Source organism: Vombatus ursinus, unplaced genomic scaffold (assembly GCF_900497805.2).
Source record: "Vombatus ursinus unplaced genomic scaffold, bare-nosed wombat genome assembly UNPS02000749.1, whole genome shotgun sequence".
Classification (NCBI taxonomy): domain Eukaryota; kingdom Metazoa; phylum Chordata; class Mammalia; order Diprotodontia; family Vombatidae; genus Vombatus; species Vombatus ursinus.
Genome location: NW_020940527.1, coordinates 18,698,990 through 18,720,410, shown reverse-complemented (window position 1 = coordinate 18,720,410; position 21,421 = coordinate 18,698,990). Strand labels below are relative to the sequence as shown.

At 35.6% G+C, this 21,421-nt stretch overlaps 1 protein-coding gene across 6 annotated transcripts in view; it reads right to left on the bottom strand.

Moving 5' to 3' along the window:
- Nucleotides 1–21,421, bottom strand: part of MYO9A (myosin IXA) — a 321,905-nt gene that overhangs the window by 180,421 nt on the left and 120,063 nt on the right. For all 6 annotated transcript variants that reach the window (XM_027859077.1, XM_027859085.1, XM_027859114.1 and 3 more), the window contains one exon: nucleotides 17,611–17,700. In XM_027859077.1, coding sequence (XP_027714878.1) covers nucleotides 17,611–17,700 — 90 coding nt within the window. The remainder of the gene's footprint in view (nucleotides 1–17,610; nucleotides 17,701–21,421) is intronic.

Below are 21,421 nucleotides of genomic sequence, written 5' to 3'. Positions count from 1 at the left end.
CAAGCCTTTTCCTAGTTGATAAATGATCAAAGATATAAGCAGGCAGTTTTTAGAAGAAATCAAAGCTATCAATAAATCACTACTGATTAGAAAAATGCAAATTAAAACAATTCTGAGGTATCACATCATGTCTATCAGATTTGCTAACATGATAGAAAAGGAAAATGATAAATGCTGAAGGGGATGTGGGAAAACTGGGACACTAATGCACTGTTGGTTGAGTTGTGAACTAGTCCAACCATTCTGGAAAAGAATCTGGAACTACACCCAAAGGGCTATAAACCTGTGCCCTTTGACCCAGCAATACCAACTACTAGGTTTATATCCCAAAGAGATTTTTTAAAAAAAAAGGGAAAGGGAACTATTTGCACAAAAATATTTCTAGCAGATCTTTTTGTGGTGGCAAAGAATTAGAAAGTAAGGGGATGCCCAGCAATTGGGGAATAGCTGAACAAGTTGTGGTACATGATTACAATGGAATACTATTATGCTATAAAAAATGACAAATGGGATGGTTTTAGAAAAATCTAGGAAGACTTCTATGAACAGAAACAGGAAAATACTGTATACAGTAACAGAAATACTATAAGGATGATCAACTGTGAAACTGTGAAAGACTTAGCCACTCTAATCAAGACAATAATTCAAGACAATTCCAAAGGGCTTATGATTGAAAAATGCTATCTACCTCCAGGCATAAAACTGATGAACTCTGAATGCAGACTGAAGCACACTTTTTAAACTCTCTCTATTTTGGCTTTTTTTTTTAGTCTTTTTTCTATTGCAACATGACTAATATACATTTTACATGATGTCACATGTATAATCAATATCAAATAGCTTGTCTTCTCAAAGACAGGGGAAGTGGCGGGAGGGAGGAAAATAATTTGAAACACAATGTTAAAAAAATTTACATGTAATTGGGAAATATTGAACAAAATAAATAAACAAAATAGATTTAAAAAATAAATAATGACAGTCCTGTAAAAAAAAAAAGAAGTGGGTGGAGGCACTCTAGGAACTGGAGACAACCAATGAAAGGCATGGAGAAAGAGATAGAATATTGTGTGAGGAACAGCAAGGTCAGTTTGGTTGGATGGCAGAGCACATATAAGGTACTGGGCTTTAAATACCTAAGAAAACAGTCTGTATTTTATTGTAAAGGCAATAGGGAGCTACTGAAGTGAACTAAGTAGAAGAATCACATGTTCAGATTTGCGATTTCAGGAAAATCACTTTTGTGTACAACGGACACAAAAGTTGCAAACCTAGGTGACTAGAAGCATGATGGTGCACTGGATAGAAACAAGAAAGTTAAGAAGAGGACTGGGATTTAGAGAAAAGTAATGAAAAAAAGGCAGCTAGGTGGCACCGTGGGTAGTGCTGGGCCTGGAGTCAGGAAGACCAAAGTTCAAATCTGGCTTCAGACACTAGCTGTGTGACCCTAGACAAGCCATGTTTGCCTCAGTTTCCTCATCTGTAAACTGAGCTGGAGAAAAAAATGGCAAACCACTCCAGAATCATTGCCAAGAAAACCCCAAATGGGATCACAAAGAGTTGGACATGAATGAAATGACTAAACAACAACAACAAATGATGAAGAAAATTTTTCATTTCAAAACTGGTAGTATTCATTTGCCTCAATGGAAACCTTGCCTCTTATACCCTCTGTATATAATCTATTACCACCCAATTTAATCAATAACAAACGCTCTAAGAAAAATAGATGATTTTTGCAGCAGACAATGATACTTGAATACAGTCATTTCTCTTTTGGCTGCAATGCATTCCTGCAACCTTAAAATACCACACCTATGTCTCAATGTGACATGATGACACCGGGCTGGCTAAGGCCATGAAGGAAACTGGAAACTGACAGGTCCTAGGAAGTTGAAGCATCTTTAAGTGGAAACTCAATGACAAGTTGGATATCTGTCATCTGATAACAAGCAAAGCTAAATTCGGAGAGGTTTGTTACCAGGTTAGCTACAGGATGATTCTTTTGGTACTGCAACTTTTGAAAACCACAAAATGGCAATGATCTGCTTTGGTAGAGGGAACACCAATGATGATGAAATCACAGATCTTAAAGTTTTAAAGTATTAAAGAAATGTCACTTTGAGAAAACTGATCATCAGAAAGCAAAGCATATTTTTTCTTAAGAAAAGGTTAAAATTGTTCAGCACTTATCCCAAGGTATTCTATATGTCAATATTTTTATGGGGATGTTACATGGGTGTGAATCAGTAAATATTGTAATGTCCAGGGAAGTAAAATTGCAATTCACCCAGAAGGCAACAGAAAGACATATAATGCTTATAAATACAATGCAGCATTTTATGGACAAATTACATGCAAAAAAACAGCAAAAAAGATACCAAAGAACTACATAATTGGAAGAAAAAAAAGGTGGAGTGACTATGTAGCAAGAGTGATTACAGATGGACAGCACAGTTTTTCAACAAGTACTCACATAAATGTCATGAAACCTACAGGAAGGATTTCACAGCTCAGGGGCTGGGGGTGGGGAACCCTTCTGTGGGAAATTTATTAGAAGACATGGACTTGAGTCCTAAAACATAGGTTTTAAAGGCATGAGGAAAGGGGGAATGGGTGAATGTTAGGATCTATATCACCAGAGAGAATGACCAGATTGGTGAGATCACAGATTCAATGAAATTTAAAAAAAAAAGTTCTTGCCTAAGGACAGAAAATGAAATCAAAGATGACTAAAAATATGTAATAGACACCAAGATTTTTTCTTTTTGGTCCAGACCTGTGATTTCATGGCTGTCAGTGTCTCCTAACGAGGAAGGTTCCTCACTGTTTAGACCGAAGTGCCTTGGCTAGGCTTCCTATTCCGTGGCCAGGTCCTCTCTCCGCTATGTCAAAAGCCTCTTCATCTTCAGGTATACAGACACAAAAACGAACATCTCTAGGATCACTCAGGATTTTATAAAAGCTTATGTGGTCCCTCTGGTAAGGTCCCTCCGGCCTCTCTGAACACTACTCTCTCTCCCCTACTACACAATCCAGCCAAACTAGCCTTCTCTCTGCTTCTCACACAGGGCACAGAACCTCTCCATACTTTTCACATACCTGCGAGACACCCTCCTTACCTCCATCTCGGAAAACCATTCAATTCCTTAAAAATGCATCTAAAACATCATCTTCTGCATGAAACCTTTCACAATTCCTTCACTCCCAACTGCTATAGCTCAAGTGTTGCACTGTATTTTGTATATACTAATATATGTACATGCTTCCTCATCCATCAAAAACAAGCTGCAGGAGAGTAGAGACAATTTCATCTTTGGTCTCTGTGCACTGTCAATGAACACAATTACCAGGTTCACATGAGATCTTTAATAATTGGTAATTGGTTGACTAGTTGACTATTGCCCAGGTAGACAAAAATAACTGCCTTTTGTAGTAGAATAAAAGTATTAAAATGTAGAGACTGATATTGGTCCTGGGATTTCACTGTTATTTCCCCTTTTAAGGAAACTGCCTCTACCAGCGCAAATCCCACAGCCACTGTGTGTCAGAGTTACACTTGTCTTCCTAGAGTATAAAATAACTGCTTTTTATACCTTTAAGTATTACTGCTGTTACTGCTATTATCACCTTCAACAGCAATTCCAAAATTTCTATCTCTTAACCCTCACTCTTAGAAATTATTGAGAACCTTCCAAAGAGCTTTTATTTACGTGGGTTGTTTACTTATATTTATTGCATTAGAAATTAAAGCATCTTAGTATGATTATGAAAATAGTTTAGCCCTCACAGACCTGCTAAAAGGGTCTTGGGATCCACTGGGTACCCAAACCATACTTTGAGAGACACTGTGCTAGAGGAAGTAAATTAAGTTATATAAACATTTCTGTTAAAAATGAAATAAGAGATTTCAGGTAAATAACAACGCTCACTAGGTCTCCTCAAAGACACACAAAAACACCCAAGTTAGTGGAGTTGTTTTTGAGGTGTGCAAACTAAGGGAACACATATGTTGCTATTTGATGATTTCAATGTATAAATTTTAGAAATATGAAATGAGATTTAGACAAAAATATCAAAGGCTTGCAGATTATTCAGAAGCCTCCTAGCTATACCTGATCAATATTTTCTTCAAGAAAAGAATCAGAAGTCTTTGGACAAGGTGAGAACCAAACTGCATCAGATAAAATTAAATTTGTTTCATCCTGACAAGAAATGACTGCTTACTGATCTAGGAGTCATTTCAGGATTGGCTGAGTATAATCAGATCATCAACTAGTTAGAGAAAATCCAAAACGACCAAATTAGGAGATAGGATAAGGATGAGAAGACACTGTGAAAAAAATCACAATAACTCCACCCCAACCTACTTAAAAAAGCCAATGATTGAAAAACAAGAAACAGGTAAAAGTTCAAACATTACCTCAGATTATCACTATAGTTTACAGAATTTTAGCCACTGTAAAGCATTCACCAAAAGAATCCTGAAAACCACCACAGACCCAAACACTTGATCTATCTGTCAAATAATAGCCAAAGGCAACACTGGTATAGAGTATAAGTTCATCTACAAAACACAAGGAAGATGGAAGATTATGAACAGTATTTACCAAAGAAGAGTTTAAAAAGCTGTAAGGAGCCTGCAGAAAAACTGGTGTGAGGTCAAACTACACCCAAATAAACTTATAATCATCTACAGATAAAATGGAAGTAAACCATCAAGATACAAAATGAAAGAGACTGTGTTTCAGAGTCATTTGAAAAATCACATTTTTACTTTAATCCTTAGTAAGATGAAATGGCACTAAGAAGATGAAGTTTGGAAGAATGGCCAAAGCCAAATATACTCAGGAGAAATCCATGATGAAGTAAAACTAAATTCAAAGGCACTTGGGTCAACTCTTAAGAATTTCAAAGAGTCTGAAAAGAAAGAAGAATCAAAAGGAATGACAAAGATCATGGAAAGTAACACCTCAAGATCGTGATCAAGATGGTCATTAGAAACTACTAGTTGGGACTTTTGGTGCTAAAATGGCAGGGTGAGGAAGGAATACCCATAAGCCCTCCCAAATTTCCCTCTAAACAACCTTGAAAAACAACTCAGAACCCATTTTGGAGTGGGAAGCAACTTACCAGTTCAGTAGGAAAGGTCTGTCTCACTGGGGTGGGAAGGGAGCCTGGTAAATAAACAGCAGCCGCAGGTCACAAAGCAACAGGCCTGTAAGTGCACTCTAAGCCCCAGGGCTATCGACCAGCAAAGCCTCACCCCCATGCAAGCCAGCAGCCCCAGAGGCAAGCCAGTAGTCCCAAACTACTAGCATAGGGAGGCCCAACATCCTTCCCTTTCTACAAGCCACCAGCAAGGCACCAACCCTATTGCTGACCAGTAGTGAAACCCCACCCCAAGGCCAGCCAGCAGCAAAGCCTCACCCCTAGGGTAGTCAGCAGGAGACCTCCCATCAGGTACAAGACAGCAGCCAGACCCCCTTCTGACCACAGACCAACAGAAAGGCCCTGCCACCGCTGTAAGCCAGCAGGGAAGGCCCCCTACAGTATATGTCAGCAGTTAGATCCTGAGGCCCAATGAAAGCCAGCAGCAAGGCCCTAAACCCCAGCACAACAAACATGGGGCAATGAACGAGCAGGGCCCAACTTTTGCATAAAAGCACAAAGTCACAAAATAGGCAGAAAAAAAAGAACTTGACTATAGAAAGTTACTATGGTAATAGGAAGGATCAAGTCACAAACTTAGAAGAGGACAACAGTGGCTATATGTGAAGTCTCCCAAAAAAAAAAGGCAAATTGGTCTCAGGCCCAAAAAGAACTCCTGGAAGAGCTTTAAAAGGCTTTTAAAAAGCAAAAAAGAGAATTAGAAGAAAAACTGGGAAAAAAAATGAGAACAATGTAAGAGAATCCTGAAAAGGGAGTCAAGAGCATGGTAAAAGAAATAAAAAATGGAAAAAGATATACAAAAATTCACAAAAGAAAATAACTTCTTAAAAAATTAAATGACAAATTATATACAAAAGCTCACTGAAGAACATAATTCCTCAAAAATTATAATTGGGCAAGTGGAAGTTAAAACTCCATAACACTTAAAGAAATGATAAAATAAAATGAAAAGAATAAAGAAAAGAAGAAAAAGTCAAATTTCTCCACTGGAAAAACAATTAACCTGGTAAACAGATCCAGGAAAAATAATTTAAAAATTATTGAGCTACCTGAAATCCATGGTCATGCCCAGACAGCATCTTTCAAGAAATTATCAAGGAAAACTGCTCTGATATCCTGAAACCAGAAGGTAAAATAGAAATGGAAAGACTCCACCAACTACATATGGGATGAATGGAAGCAGACAGTAGAACAGATTAAAAACCAGATTCCTACAATATGCTGTTCACAAGAAACACATCTGAAGCACAGAGACAAGAGTAAAGGTAAGAGGCTAGAGCAGAATCTATTATGCCTCAGTGGAAGTTAAAAAAGCAAGGGTAGCAATCATGATCTGAGACAAAGAAAAAGCAAAAATAGATCTAATTAAAAGAGATAAGGAAGCAAACTATATCTTGCTAAAAAGTTAATATCAACACTATATATATATATATATGCCCCAAACAGTATAGCATCTGAATTTTTAAAGAAGTTAAATGAGTTACAGGGGGAAATAGAAAATAAAACCACACAAGTGAGACACCTCAACTTTCCCCTCTGAGAACTAGATGAATCTAATCAAAAAAAACAAAAGGAAGACACTAAGGTAGTGAATACAATTCTAGAAAAGTTAGATATGATAGATCTCTAGAGAAAATTGAAAAGGAATATACCTTTTTGTTAGCAGTACACGGCACCTACACAAAAACCAACCATGTACGAAAACATAAAATCCTCAAAAATGAATGCAGAAAAATTAAACGCATCCTTTTCAGGTCTTAATGAGATAAAATTACATTCAATAAAAGGGCAGTAGAAAGATAGGGTAAAAATTAATTGGAAACTAAATAATCTAATCCTAAAGAATAAGTGGGTCAAAGAACAATCCATAGAAACAATAAAAAATTTCATTAAAGAGAATGATAACAATGAGACAATATACCATAATTTATGGGATGCAGCCAAAGCAATACTTAGGGGAAAACTTACATTTCTAAATGCTTACACCAATAAAATAGAGAAAGGGTAGATCAATGAATGGGGCAAGCAACTAAAAAAACCAGAAAAAGAACAAGTTAAAATCCCCAAATAAACACCAAATTGGAAATCCTGAAAATCAAAGAAGAGCTAAATAAAACTGAAAGAAAACCACTGAAGTAATAAATAAAACTAGAAGTTGGTTTTATGAAAAAGCCAGTACAATAGGTAAACCACTGGTTAATGTGATTTAAAAAAGGAAAAAAGAAAACCAAATTACCAGTATCAAAAATAAAAGGGGTGAATTCACCACCAATGAAGAGGAAATTGTTTAGGAGCTATTTTGCCCAATTATATGACAATAAACCTGACAATCTAAACGAAATGGGTGAAATTCATTAAAATATAAATTGCCCAGATTAATAAGAGGAAACAGAATACTTAAGTAACTCAATTTTAGAAAAAGAAATTGAACAAGCCATCAATGAACTTCCTAAGCACAAATCTCAAGGGGTAGATGGATTCACAATTACAATACTAAATAAACTGTTTAGGAAAATAGTCCAAGAAACCTTTTTCCTTTGGTTTCCAAAGAAACCAAATTCCTTTCATGACACAAATATGCTACTGATACCTAAATCAGGGAGTGAAAACAAAAAGAAAACTACAGACCAACTTCCCTAATGAATATTGATGCAAAATAAAATACTAGCAAGGGGATTACAGCAATATAGCACAAAGATTATACACTATGCCCAGATGGTATTTATACTAGGAATACAGGACTAGTTCGATATTAGGAAAACTATAATCATAATTGATCATATTAATAACAAAACCAATAAATCATATTATCTCAATAGGTTCAGAAAAAGCCTTTGACAAAATACATCCACCACTCCTATCAAAAACAGTACAGAACATAGGAATAAACTAAGCTTACTTTAAAATGATAAGTAATATTTATGTAAAAACATCAGTAAGCATTATTTAAAATGGGAAAGGCTGGAAGTCTTTCCAATAAAATAAAGGGTGAAGCATGGATGCCCATTATCACCACTATTATTCAATATTGTACTAGAAATGCTAGCTATAGCAATGAGAAGGAAAAAACCTGAAGGAATTAGAATAGACAATGAAAAAACAAAACTATCACTCTGTGCAGATGATACGATGGTATACTTACAGAATCCTTAAGAGAATCTACTAAAAAACTACTTGAAATAATTAACAATTTTAGCAAAGTTGCAGGGCATAAAATAAACCCACATAAATCATCAATATTTCTACATATTACCAACAAAGTCCAGCAGCAAGAAATAGAAAGAGAATTTCCATTTAAAATAACTGTAAACAATATGAAATACTTGGGACTCCACCTGTCAAGACAAACCCAGAAACTGTATGAACACAATATCAAAACACCTTAGATATAAAGGGGGGGAGGGGGGCAGCTAAGTGGTGCAGTGGATTAAGCACCAGCATTGGAGTCAGGAGAATCTGAGTTCAAATCCAAACTCAGACACTTGACACTAGCTGTGTGACCCTGGGCAAGTCACTTAACCCCATTGCCTAGCCACCCCCCTCCAAAAAAAATATATGTATATATAAAGGGTAATAGTATAAGCAAATCAGGAGAGCTTGGAATAGTTTACCTATCAGATCTATTGATAAGGGAAGAATTTAGGACCAAACAATATATATCTTGAGAGCACTATAAAATGTAAAATGGATGACTTTGATTACATAAAATTGAAAAGGTTTTGCACAAACAAAACTAAATGCAACCAAAATTAGAAGGAAAGCAGAAAACTTGTGGAAAATTTTTACAGCAAGTTTCTAATAAAGTCCATAAATTTCTCAAATATATAGAGAACTCAAGTTAAATTTGTAAGAATACAATCATTCCCAATTGATAAATGATCAAAGAATATGAACAGGCAGTTTTCAGGGAAAAAAAAAATCAAAGCTAACTCTAGTCATAAGAAAAAAAATGCTCTAAATCACTTGATTTAGAGAAATGATTTTATTAGAGAAATGCAAATTAAAACAACCCTAAGGTACCACTCCACACTTATCAGATTGGCTAATACGACAAAAAAAAAGAAAATGATAAACGTTGGAGGGGTCGTGGAAAAACTGAGACACTAATACACTGCTGGTGGACCTGTGAATTTATCGAACCATTCTGGAGAGCAATTTGGAACTATGCCCAAAGGGCTATAAGACTATGCATACCCTTTGATCCAGCAATAGGTCTGTATTCCAAAGAGATTTTTTTTTAAAATAGGAAAGGACCTATTTGTAGAAAAATATTTATAGAAGCTCTTTCTGTGATATCTAATAACTAAAACTGAGAGGATGCCAATCAATCAGGGAATGGCTGAAGAGGTTGTGGGACATGATTGTAATGGAATATTACTGTGCTATAAGAAATGACAAACAGAATGATTTCAGAAAAAACATGGAAAGATATATACGAACTGATACAAAGTGAAGTGACCAGAACCAGGAGAACACCATACACAATAACAGCAATACTGTATGATGAAGAACTGTGAATGGTTTGGTTATTCCCAGCAATACAATGATCCAAGACAATACCAAAAGACCCATGATCAAAAATGCTATCAGCCTCCAGAGAAAGAACTGATGTTGTCTGAATACAGAATGAAGTATACTATTTTTCTACTTTCTTATTTTTTGAGTCTTCAAAAAATAAATATAGAAATATTTTACATGATTGCACATGTATAACTTATATCAGTTTGCTTACCATCTCAGGGAAGGGGAGAGGAAGGTAAGGATAGAATTTGGAACTCAAAACTTTAGAAAAAAAAAGAATGTTAAAAATTGTTTTTACATGTAATTGGTGGAAAAATAAAATATTAAAAAAAAAAAGAAACTACTAGTTTAGTAATCCCACCAAAAAAGGAAATAAGTCCATTCTGGACCAAGTAGAATCTTAGTGGGGAAAGCAGAACATTCTTAACTCTAGTTTTCTCTCATGCTCTGGGAAAGGTATGTTTTCACAGAAGTACTCAGGAAGTGTTAAGGAAGTAGTCTCCTGTTCACTTGCTTAGAACAGAGTGTTAAATGGACATCTGAAAAAGTAAGAAGACTGAAATAAATATTTTTTATAGTACAAACTTAAAAATGATTCTAAAGATGACTGAATTTGTGGAGTGATTACTTGGGAAAAGAGCTTGAAAAACCAAAGATGAAGTTACTATTCATCAGGTTATCTCACAATGGCTCTATTTAATGCTCAAGAATGGCCTAAGGCCAAAATATACTTTAAAATAGGAAAAAAAATACAATCTGAAAACTACAGATTAGTGACTGGGAAAATTTTAAGACAAACCATTGAAGTGATAGTCAACATTTAAAAAGGAAGAAGTGATTACAGTTTATGCCAAAATAAAATTATTTCCTCTCTGTAATGTAGACATAGTTTACCTGAATTTCAGGAAAATATTTTGACAAAGCATCTCAAACTATTAGAGTGGACAAGATCAAGAAATATGAGCGGATAATAAAATTAAATGGACTCACAACTGGTCATTAATTGTTCAGTGTCAACTTGGCTGGGGTTGCCCATTAATGATCTGTGCTTGGCCTTGTGCTGATTAACATTTTTACCAATGACTTGAATAAATGAATGTTCATCTAGCTATAATGTTTATGAGCTCACAGATAATATGAAACAGGGAGCAACAATTAATACATTAAATGAAAGTATAAAGATCTAAAGAAGATCTTAATAGGCTCAAGCATTGGACTTAATCTAATAAGATACAATTCAACAGGGAAATGTCAAATTTTATAGTTGGATTCATAAAATCAACTTCACAAGTACAAGATAGGGAGAGTTCAATGAAATAGCATTTATAAAGCACTTAATATGTATAAAAATGTGTATGAAGTACAAAGATAAAAATCCAAAACTACGTTCACATACTTCAATTTGTTTAGCCATTTGCCAACTGATGGGCATCAATTTTGTTTCTTTGTTACCATACAACGGGCTGGTTAGAATTATTTGGTATATCTAAGACCTTTCTGTCTTTGATCTCCTTTGGGTATATTCCCAGCAGGTCCAAGGATATGGGAATTTTAGTCACTTTTTAAAAAACACCATTAATTCCAAATTATTTTCCAGAATGGCTGAACAAACTCAAACTTTCACCAATATCCTATTCACTTGTCTTTGAAGTAACTCCAACAGTATTTTCCATCAATTCTCTTCTTTACTAATTTGTGGGTATGAGGTAAAACCTCAGAGATGTTTTCATTTTCATTCTTATTTATATAAAGCATTCTTTTCTATGGCTGTTAATAGTGTACAACTCTTTCTTTGAGAGATGGCTTGGTCATATCCTTCGACCCCTTATCCATGGGGAAATGATTCTTGGTTTTACAAATTTATGTTAGCTATGCAAATTATCAAACCTTGATCTGAGATATGTGTAGCAAAGTTTCCTCCTTAGTCTACAGCATCCCTTTTTATTTTAGCTGTACTGATTTCAGTTACACAAAAGTTTTTCATTTGTATATAATCAACATGACTTATTTTATCTTTTCTAATTGTCTCTATTGCTTGTTTCACAATTCTCCCATAATGAAAAAGCTATAAAAGGTACCTAATCTTGTTCTCCTTCAATTTATTTATAGCATTAAACGGTAAGAATGCATATCATTTTTGGAGTTTGCCATGATATAAGGTACATAATACAAGCCTAAACCTAATTTCTGCCAAAATGATGAACAGTTTTCTCTCTCTTTTTTTAGAGGCAATTGGGGTTAAAGATTTTAAGATAGCAGCTTCATTGAGTAGCTAAGTCCAGAACTCTCATCAACTTAGTGCGCTCACCCTCAACTTCTCACTCTCCCTCATCTCATATATTCAGCTGGCAAATCCTGTCAATCCTAACTCTACAATTTCAGTTGCATTCATCCCTGAGTTACATCCCCTCCCCCTCCAATCCATCCTTCACACTGCTGATAAACTGATATTCCCAAAGTATGCATGTAACCAAATCATTTCCCTATTCAGTAAGTTCAAGAGATTTCATACTGCCTCTGGGATCAAAGATTTACAAACTTCTCTATTTGGCACTTAAAGCCCTTCACAATCTGGACCCACCTTCCTTTCTAAGCTTCTTTCAGGATTCCCCCCTTCACTCAAGCCATGATCTACCTAAACTGAACTTGTGGTTTCTCATACACAACTTTCTGTCTCCTATCAAAATGCCCGTGCACAGACCAATCCTCACGCCTGGAATGAACTCTCTCCCAACCTTGGTTTCTCTCAATCCTTAGCTTCCTTCAAAAGCCCACTTCAAATGCCGTGACCTTCAAGCACCCTTCCCTTAAAATTACCTTCTATTTACTTTAATAGATACACATTTCCCTCTGAAGGAAATCAGATTCTTGAGGGCAGACACAGTTTCAATTCTGTATTGCTAATCCCCATTACAGTGATTAATACATTAGAGGCACTTAATAAAGGATTACTGATTGATGAAAACATGAAAAGCAATGAAGCAAGCTTTCACAAATTATTTTCTACAGCAGATCAAATCCTTAGTCATTAATTATTAAGAGAAGTTTTGCTAATTTAAAAAAAACCTTTTGAATCAATAACACTATGCAATATTAGCAATAACAAGAGCTGATGTTTACAAGGCACATTAAAGCATGCAAAGCATTTTAAACCATCATATAACTTAAATCCCACAGCAACTCTATGAGGTAGGGGCTACTATTATCTCCATTTGTGAAATGAGGAAATTGAAGGCAAAAAAACTAAATGACTTTTCTACGTTGATAGAGATGATGTTTAAGTGTCTGATAAAGAATTCAAGACAACTTTTCTTATCTGCAAATCCAGCATCTATCCACTATGCAAAACCATCGCAAAGTATAGTAAAATGAAGCCTTGAAGGTATTCTTCCTATAAGATGTATATTTTAATATTGGAGAACAATGATGTTAAACTCAAATAGAAAGAGATTTCTTCACATTAAATGCTGACTTTAACAAAACCACAAATTAACATTATTTTTGATCTAGTATTTTTACTTATTTTGTCAAACATTTCCCAATTACACTTTAATCTGGTTGAGGCTGTATGGGGCTTACAGGAAGTGAGTTCGACACCTCTGTTGCATAATATTTTTGTCAGATGCAAGGAATCCTGGGAGATGAAAAACAGGAAAACATGTATTCCAAAGTTGTACCCTCACATCTTTTTTTTTATTAATTTATTTTGATTTATCAATAATCACTTCCATATGCTTTTGAGTTTAAAATTTTTCTCCCCCTTCCTCCCTACCACCCTCCCCAAAAACGGAGCACAATCTGATATAGGCTATACATTTACATTCATATTAAATATATTTTCACATTAGTGATGTTGTAAGTAAGAATTAGAACCAATAGGGGGAATCATCAGAAAGAGGAAACAAAACTCAACAGAAGAGAAAAAAAAAATAGCAATTCTACTTCCATAGTTCTTTCTTTGGATGTGGATAGCATTTTCAATCACGAAGCCTCTGGAGATGTCTTTTTTTTTTTTTTGAGATGTCTTAGATCCTTGTATTGCCAGGAAGGGTTAAGTTTATCAATATTAGTCATCGTACAACGTGGCTGTTATCGTGTACAACGTTCTCTTGGTTCTGCTCACTTCACTCAGCATCAGACCATACAAGTTTTTCCAGGTTTTTCTGAAGTCAGCCTGTTCACATCATTTCTTATAGCACAACAGTATTCCATCACATTCATATACCACAACTTGTTCAGCCATTCCCCAATTGATGGGCATCCTCTCAATTTCCAATTCTTTGCCACCACAAAAAGAGCTGCTATGAATATTTTTGGACATGTGGGTCCTTTTTCCGTTTGTGTGATTTCTTTGGGATATGGCTGTAGAAGTGCTATTGCTAGGTCAAAGGGTGTGCACATTTTTATAGCCCTTTGGGCATAGTTCCAAATTGCTCTCCAAAATGGTTGGATCATTTCACAACTCCACCAACAACGCATTAGTGTTCCAATTTTCCCACATCTTCAACATTTATCATTTTCCTGTTTTGTCATATTGGCCAATCTCATAGGTGTGATGTGGTACCTCAGAGTTGTTTTGATTTGCATTTCTCTAATCAATAGTGATTTAGAGCATTTTTTAATATGACTACAGATAGCTTTAATTTCTTCATCTGAGAACTGTCTGTACATATCCTTTGACCACTTATCAATTGGGGAATGGCTTGTACTCTTATAAATTTGACTTAATTCTCTATATATTTTAGAAATGAGGCCCTTATCAGAGAGACTGGTTGTAAAAATTCTTTCCCAATTTTCTACCTTCCTTCTTATCTTAGTTGCATTGGCTTTGTTTGTGCAAAAACTTTTCAATTTAATGTAATCAAAATTATCTATTTTGCTTTTTGTAATGTTCTCTATCTCCTGTCTGGTCATGAATTCTTCCGTTCTCCATAGATCTTACAGGTAAACTATTTCTTGCTCTCCCAGTTTGCTTATAGTATCAGCCTTTACATCTAAATCATGAACCCATTTTGACTTTATTCTGGTATATGGTGTGAGATTTTGGTCTATGCCTAGTTTCTGCCATACTCTTTTCCAGTTTTCCTAGCATTTTTTTCAAAGAGTGGGTTCTTATCCCAGAAGCTGGGGTCTTTGGTGTACCCTCACGTCTTGAAGGATGCTTTAGACAAAGTACAAATGAATAAGGGATACTCTGATGGTGAGACATTCTAATAAACAGATAACATTGTACTAATTGCGTTAGGCCCCAGAAGAATAAAAGGGCTTCTCAGTGAGGTCCAAGACCATGTAAAAGAGATTTACTTAGAATCAAACAGGTTAAATGTATCAATTATCAAAATTAAGATATGTAATTCTATGGAATACTCAGACAGCTGTACAACAGACAGCAGGTGACCCTTCCATCACACAATCAAGGTATTTCTTAATGAGGATCCAAATGTATGGTGAAAAATATATTTAAAAAATAAAGTCAAATTTTTATATGAACTGAATTTTGGAACAGCTAATGTAAAGTACCCTGAAGTGACCTAATAGATCACTCTCTTGGAGGCAATGATAATAGTGGCAGTGGCAATGGCAATAGCCCTAGCTCACTGGAACCTAGCATGATAAAGAATTTAATCTATTTCAAACTATAAATTACTGCACGAAAACCAGCACTTAATACGAGAAGGTTTTTGGAGGCAGATAGGAGGCCCAGTGGATAGAGCTCTAGGCCTGGAGTCCAGAAGACCCGAGTTCAAATCCAGCCTCAGGTACTCACTAGCTTTGTGACCCTGGGCAAGTCACTTCACCTCTGTTTGCCTTAATCCAATGGAGAAAAAAAATGGCAAACCACTACAGTATCTTTGCCAAGAAAACCTCATGGACAGTACTGGTGGGCTAGGGTCCATGGAGTCACAAAGATTCTGAACAACAACAATTTAATAAAAAGCCAAGCCCAAAACTGAAAAGATTTAAGGGAATGGGTTGGGTTGATTTGAAGACATACAAGATACAAAAATCTAATCTATCATCCTAATATCAACATTCCTATGATTATAAATCATGGAAAACTATGGACAAAAGTAGGCTATACAGTATTACCGATGGAGTAATAGTCAAATAGTAAGAGTGATTCCTATCAGTGGAGTCATCAACTTGAATTCTAACACCACTAAAGCTCCTAGCTTTGCTGTATGAAAAAGTGGAAATGGCAATGAAGAAAACAAAGATGAAGAGAAAATGTGGATTAGACAGATGAAGTACATTCACAGAGAGGGGTCAGTACTCAAAGTGACAATTCCAAGTATCGCTAGAGTATCTCATGGTTTACCTGATAGAAAGGAAGGTGTTAAAAATGGGGAAAAATCTTGAACCTTTCTGCCATCAAAAAAAAAGAAAAGAAAAGAAAAAGGTGACAGAATAGCAGTACCTTCTGATCTACAGAATTACCTTCCCATTCTTACAAAATCTTTATTAAGAGCAATCAAAATATATATCAAAAGCATCCTTGATGAAGAAATGAGAAGCAAAAAATAATGCTTTCACAGATTCACGGATTTCTACAGATTCTACCAAAACCAGATTTCATTCATGCAGTCGAAAAGTATAGAGAATATAAAATATCAATGTGGCTGCTATAAAAGAGCATTTGATTTGGGAAAAGGACATCTTAAAAGCTTTCTTCCAATAGAAAGTCACCAAAGGAGACATTTAAAACATCTGTTTCCTTGACAGGGATGATTTTGTTCAGTTAGTCTATTATTATTAGTGTCAAACAAAAAAAAAATTTTTTAAAAGAGGGAGATGTATGGCAGACAAAGGTGTTTTATCACTATTTTGGAGATGCCCAGTGATAAGTCTAAAAGATGCCTGGACTACATCAAGACTTCAAACCAAGACTTCAAAATCAGACTCATAATCTCTGTCTTTTTTCTCCCCCGCTTTTTTGATGAGGCAATCAGGGTTAAGTAACTTGCCCAGAGTCACACAGCTAGTAAGTGTCAAGTGTCTGAGGCCAGATTTGAACTCAGATTCTCCAGGTCCCAAGGCCAGAGCTCTATCCACTGTGCCACCTAGCTGCCTCTCCCATAATCTCTTACAAGTGTTTAACTTAACTAAATAAGAAAAACAACTACAGTGAAAACTGCCTGCTCTCCAAACAATGATATGCAATCGGATACACAGACCAGAGCTGGTTTATAAAGACCTATGTCTGAGAACAATATTGCAAAAGGATAACGAGTTGGACCCAGGGTAGAACAGAAGCAACAGAATAGGCAGATTGTCTTTTGGGCAGGTGCAAAATGTTTTCAACAACCCTAAACTTCAACTTGAAACAAACACCCATCTTTTAAAGAATATTCTCTTTGCAATGTTATATATCTATAAACCATGAAATATAATATAAATATAATAGTCTCCAAAGAATTAAAGTTACAGGTTACTCTAAGGGCAACAAAAAGTAGACATGAGCAGGCTGCAGCAGATTACAAACCAAGAAGTGGAGAGGATAAAGGAGGGACAGGATGCCAAGAAAAATGTGACCAGGAAAAAAGATAGTCTAGTTCAAGATAAATGAGAGACAGCCCATGCTACAAAAGTAAGCAATGGCCAGCCTGTGTGTTAATTGGTACACACACAATATCAAAAGATCAAGAAAGATTTCTGGTACTCTGAGTGAACCAACTATGAGAGACTCCTCAGAAGACACTGACAATAGACTTACAGGAAATGTGTTATGATATGCCTCACTGAAGGAGTAACCAACTATACCGATCATATAAACTACAGAAATAAAATTTTTAAATGTTGATATTATCCTCATAATCATTAACTACATTAACCATGTTAACCACATCAATGATATTATAGACAAGAGAAAAAAAATTTTTAAATGTTCAGATGTTGCTTGAAAAGAGAACCAATACATACCTCTGCCTGTTTATATGGTAAAATAAGCTTCTCACCCACAGTCACAGTCTTCCTGGTAACCAATGCTTCAAATAGCATCTCTTCTTTCACCTAATATAAACAAAACCCAGAATATTTATTTTAAATGCTTGGTAGTTGCAAAATTATTAACTGAAATCACTAAAAATCCATTTTTTCTTAAGAATAGAAAAATATTTTCAAAAAATGACAGATCTGTGTGTATGTATATAATAATGTGAGAGACTGCATGGTATAAAAGTTAGGGTGTTAGGGTCAGGAAGACAAGTTCAAGTCCTTCATCCAACATACACTGGTCAAGTCTCATAAATTCTGCACCACAGTTAACTCTCTAAGACCACAGAGGAGATGTGGCCCTGAATTGTTAAAGGGCAATTCCTTTTCAGACATTCCCTCTATCATTGAGATAACTACATATGGTGTCTTTCCCTATATATCAGCTAACACAGACACACATACAAATGTGCACATGCGCATATGCACATGCACACACGCACACACTCATACAAATTTATTAAGCATCTACTATGTGCCAGGTATATATGTATGTAGGCATAGACACACAGCTAAGTGTCAATATATCTAAATAAGATCATATAAGTCTTCCTTGTGTTATTTCTACTCTACTTTTGTTCCTTACACATTATATATTTATGTGTAGGTCTCAGAGGTTGGGGCACATAGCTGCTCCTCTTCCTGAAATCCCCTCCTGGAAGCTGCTACTTCCTAAGTCATGCCATGGATCTGGGATGACTTATTTAACAGCAGTACATTTTCTCTTCTCGTCTCCACTCTCTGCAGAAGACCTCACCCTCGGACCCACAAGTCTCTATGCAAACACGGTCTTTCCAACCTCTGCTAAATCCATTCTATCCATGGTCAAGTTTTTATCTTAAGCTCTGATATAAAATCCATTCACAGAAACAATCTTAGATTAGAAGGGATCTCAAAAGCCATGTTGTCAACATTCCTGAACAACAGTCCCCTGAATAATATGCCTGAAAAAGGAGACATCCAAATTTTTAAAGGCATGAAATTAGGGGAAGCTATTACCTTTCAAGGCAGCCCACTCCTCATTTTAGAAACTAGTTACTCATAAGCTTTCCTCATTTCAAACATAAACTTACCTCTTTGCAATTTCTGCCTTTTGTTCCTAATTCTGTCTTCTGAGACCAAGCAAAACAATCTCTTACTTAAAGAAAATTATCATGTCCTCCTTAGGCATCTTTTCTATAGTATATGTGTTAACAGTTCCTTCATTTGATCTTTATATAGCATGAACTCAAGGTCCTTCAATAGCTTTTTATTGTTTAGCTTATTACTGTCCTAAAATACTTGTTCAAAACTATGCCTGTTTTGACATATATGGAATGACCACGTCAGAATATAGCAGGACCATCACCTTCCTAGGCCTACGTATTATCACTCTCTTAATGTAGTCTAAGATTGCAACAATCTCTTGGCTACCATGTGACACCAATGACTCGACTTTTGAACTCAATAAAATTGTTAGACTTTTTTTTCAAACAAATTGTTATAGATACATACATTTCCCATCATGCACTTGCTATTTTATTTTTTAACCCAAATGCAAGGTTTTACATTTGTTTTATACCTGGCCCAGTATTCTAGCTAGCTGTTAAGATTCTTCTGAATCCAGATTCTTTCAACTAGTGTCTTACCTATCTCTTAGTTCCATGTCATCTGCAAATCTGGCAAGCATTTCAGTTTCAGTTTTTCTCTAACTTGGAGATACTCCACTAGATACCTCCTTCCAAGATGAAATATATCATTAATAATTACTGCATGGATCTGACAATTCAACCCATTTTCCAGGTCCACCTAAATATAATATTGTGTAGTACATATGTCTCCATGTTGTCCATAAGAATAATGTGACAGGCTCTATCAAGAGCTTTACTAAGTTTCAGATAAACTACAGCTCTAATATTCCTTTATTCTACCAGTCTACCCACTCTATCACAAAAAAGAAATTAGGTTATTCTGGCATTACCTGTCTTGATGGGGTCACACTGATTCTCAGTGATCCGAACTTGCTTTTTAAGATATTCATGGGGGCATCTAGGTGGTGCAGTGGATAGTGTACCAGCCCTGGAGTCAGGAGAACCGAAGTTCAAATCCAGCCTCAGACACATAACACTCACTAGCTGTGTGACTCTGGGCAAGTCACTTAACCCCAATTGCCTCACTCTCCCCTCCGAAAAAGATATTCATTAACCATGTCTTTAATAACGCATTTTAGAATGGTCAGGAATCAAAAGTCAAGCTCACTGGCCTGTAATCAACAGACTCCCCCCATCTGCCTTTCTTGAAAATTAGGACACTGATCCTTATTCAATTTTGCAGTGTGACTCTTATTTTCTACGATCCTTCCAAAATAACTAACAACAGCTTAGAAGTCATATCTGCCAGTTCTTTTACTATTAATCACACAAAAATAATTTAATAAGCACCCATCATGTGTGAAACAACGTGCTATATAATGCAGATACAAATACAGAGAATGAAATTAACAATAGTAGTAATAGCATCTAACATACTGCAATTTAACGTTTAAAAATGCTTTACATGTCTTATCTCATTTAATCCTCTATAATTATCTCCATTTTACAAATGTGGACACTGAAGCTGAGAGATTTTAATGAAGTGACATGCCCAGGGTCATTAATTGTCTAAGGCAGGATTCAAACTCAGGTCTTCTTGATTCCAAATCCACAGCTCTATCCATTGCATCATCAAGTACCTCTACTCTACTCTCACTCCCAATGAGCTTACATTCTAATAGGGGAAATAAGAAGTACATATAAAATATGTATACAGCATAAATATCAGGCAGATAAATACAATATATACAAAGGAGTTAAATGAAAACTAGTTCTGGAGGGAAGGAACTCTCTTAAGATATTGTTTATTTAAGCAACAAAACAAAACAAATCAAGGGCAGCTAGGTGTTCTTTTACTCTTTTACGTTATCTTGATCATCAACTCCCTATTAGCCATTTTTATCCTGTTCCAGGCCAAAGATCATTGTCTTTGGCAGAAAAAAAAAGAGAATAAAAATAAGAAAAATATTCTTAAGCAGCATCTTAAATGATCCATTCACTTGCCAGAACTCCTTTTCTTTTTTGAACCCTTACTTTGAGTTGGTAGCAGTTATGAAAACGTTACCCAGCAGCCTAAAATCTTTGCTTCCTGTCTAAGACTTAGTATCTCCTTACTCCTTTCTGGATTTACAATGATGGTTTAATTTGTCTTGATCTGTGATACTAAGTTGTAGAAAAGAAAAGGAAATAAATAGAAAAGTAGAACCTATTTGGCAACAAACTGGATTTAGAACAAGACAGTGAGAAAGAAAGGATGATTCCAAAGTTTAGTGCTTGGATTAACATGAGAATAGGATGTTTTAAGACGAAAAGAGGCAAAGAACCAGAAGAAGAGAAGCCCTGGTTAAGGGCACGACAGCTGTTTCAAATAACTGAAAGGCTGTCATATAGAAGAGAAATTAAGCTTCTTCAGCTACATGCAAATGCCGAAATTATAAGCAGTGTCAAACAGGGACAAAAGCAGATTTCATGTTCATTATAATATGAACAAATTCATAATAATTAGAGTCATGAAAGAACAGACATAGGGCATTTTTATTACTGGAGTCTTGAAGTGGCAGAAGGATGAACACTTCTCAAGGATACTGGACATGGTATGCAAGAGATTGACTGAACTAAATCTAACTCTGAGCTGCTGTGAATTTGGTCTTGTGAAGGGGTCAGGAATA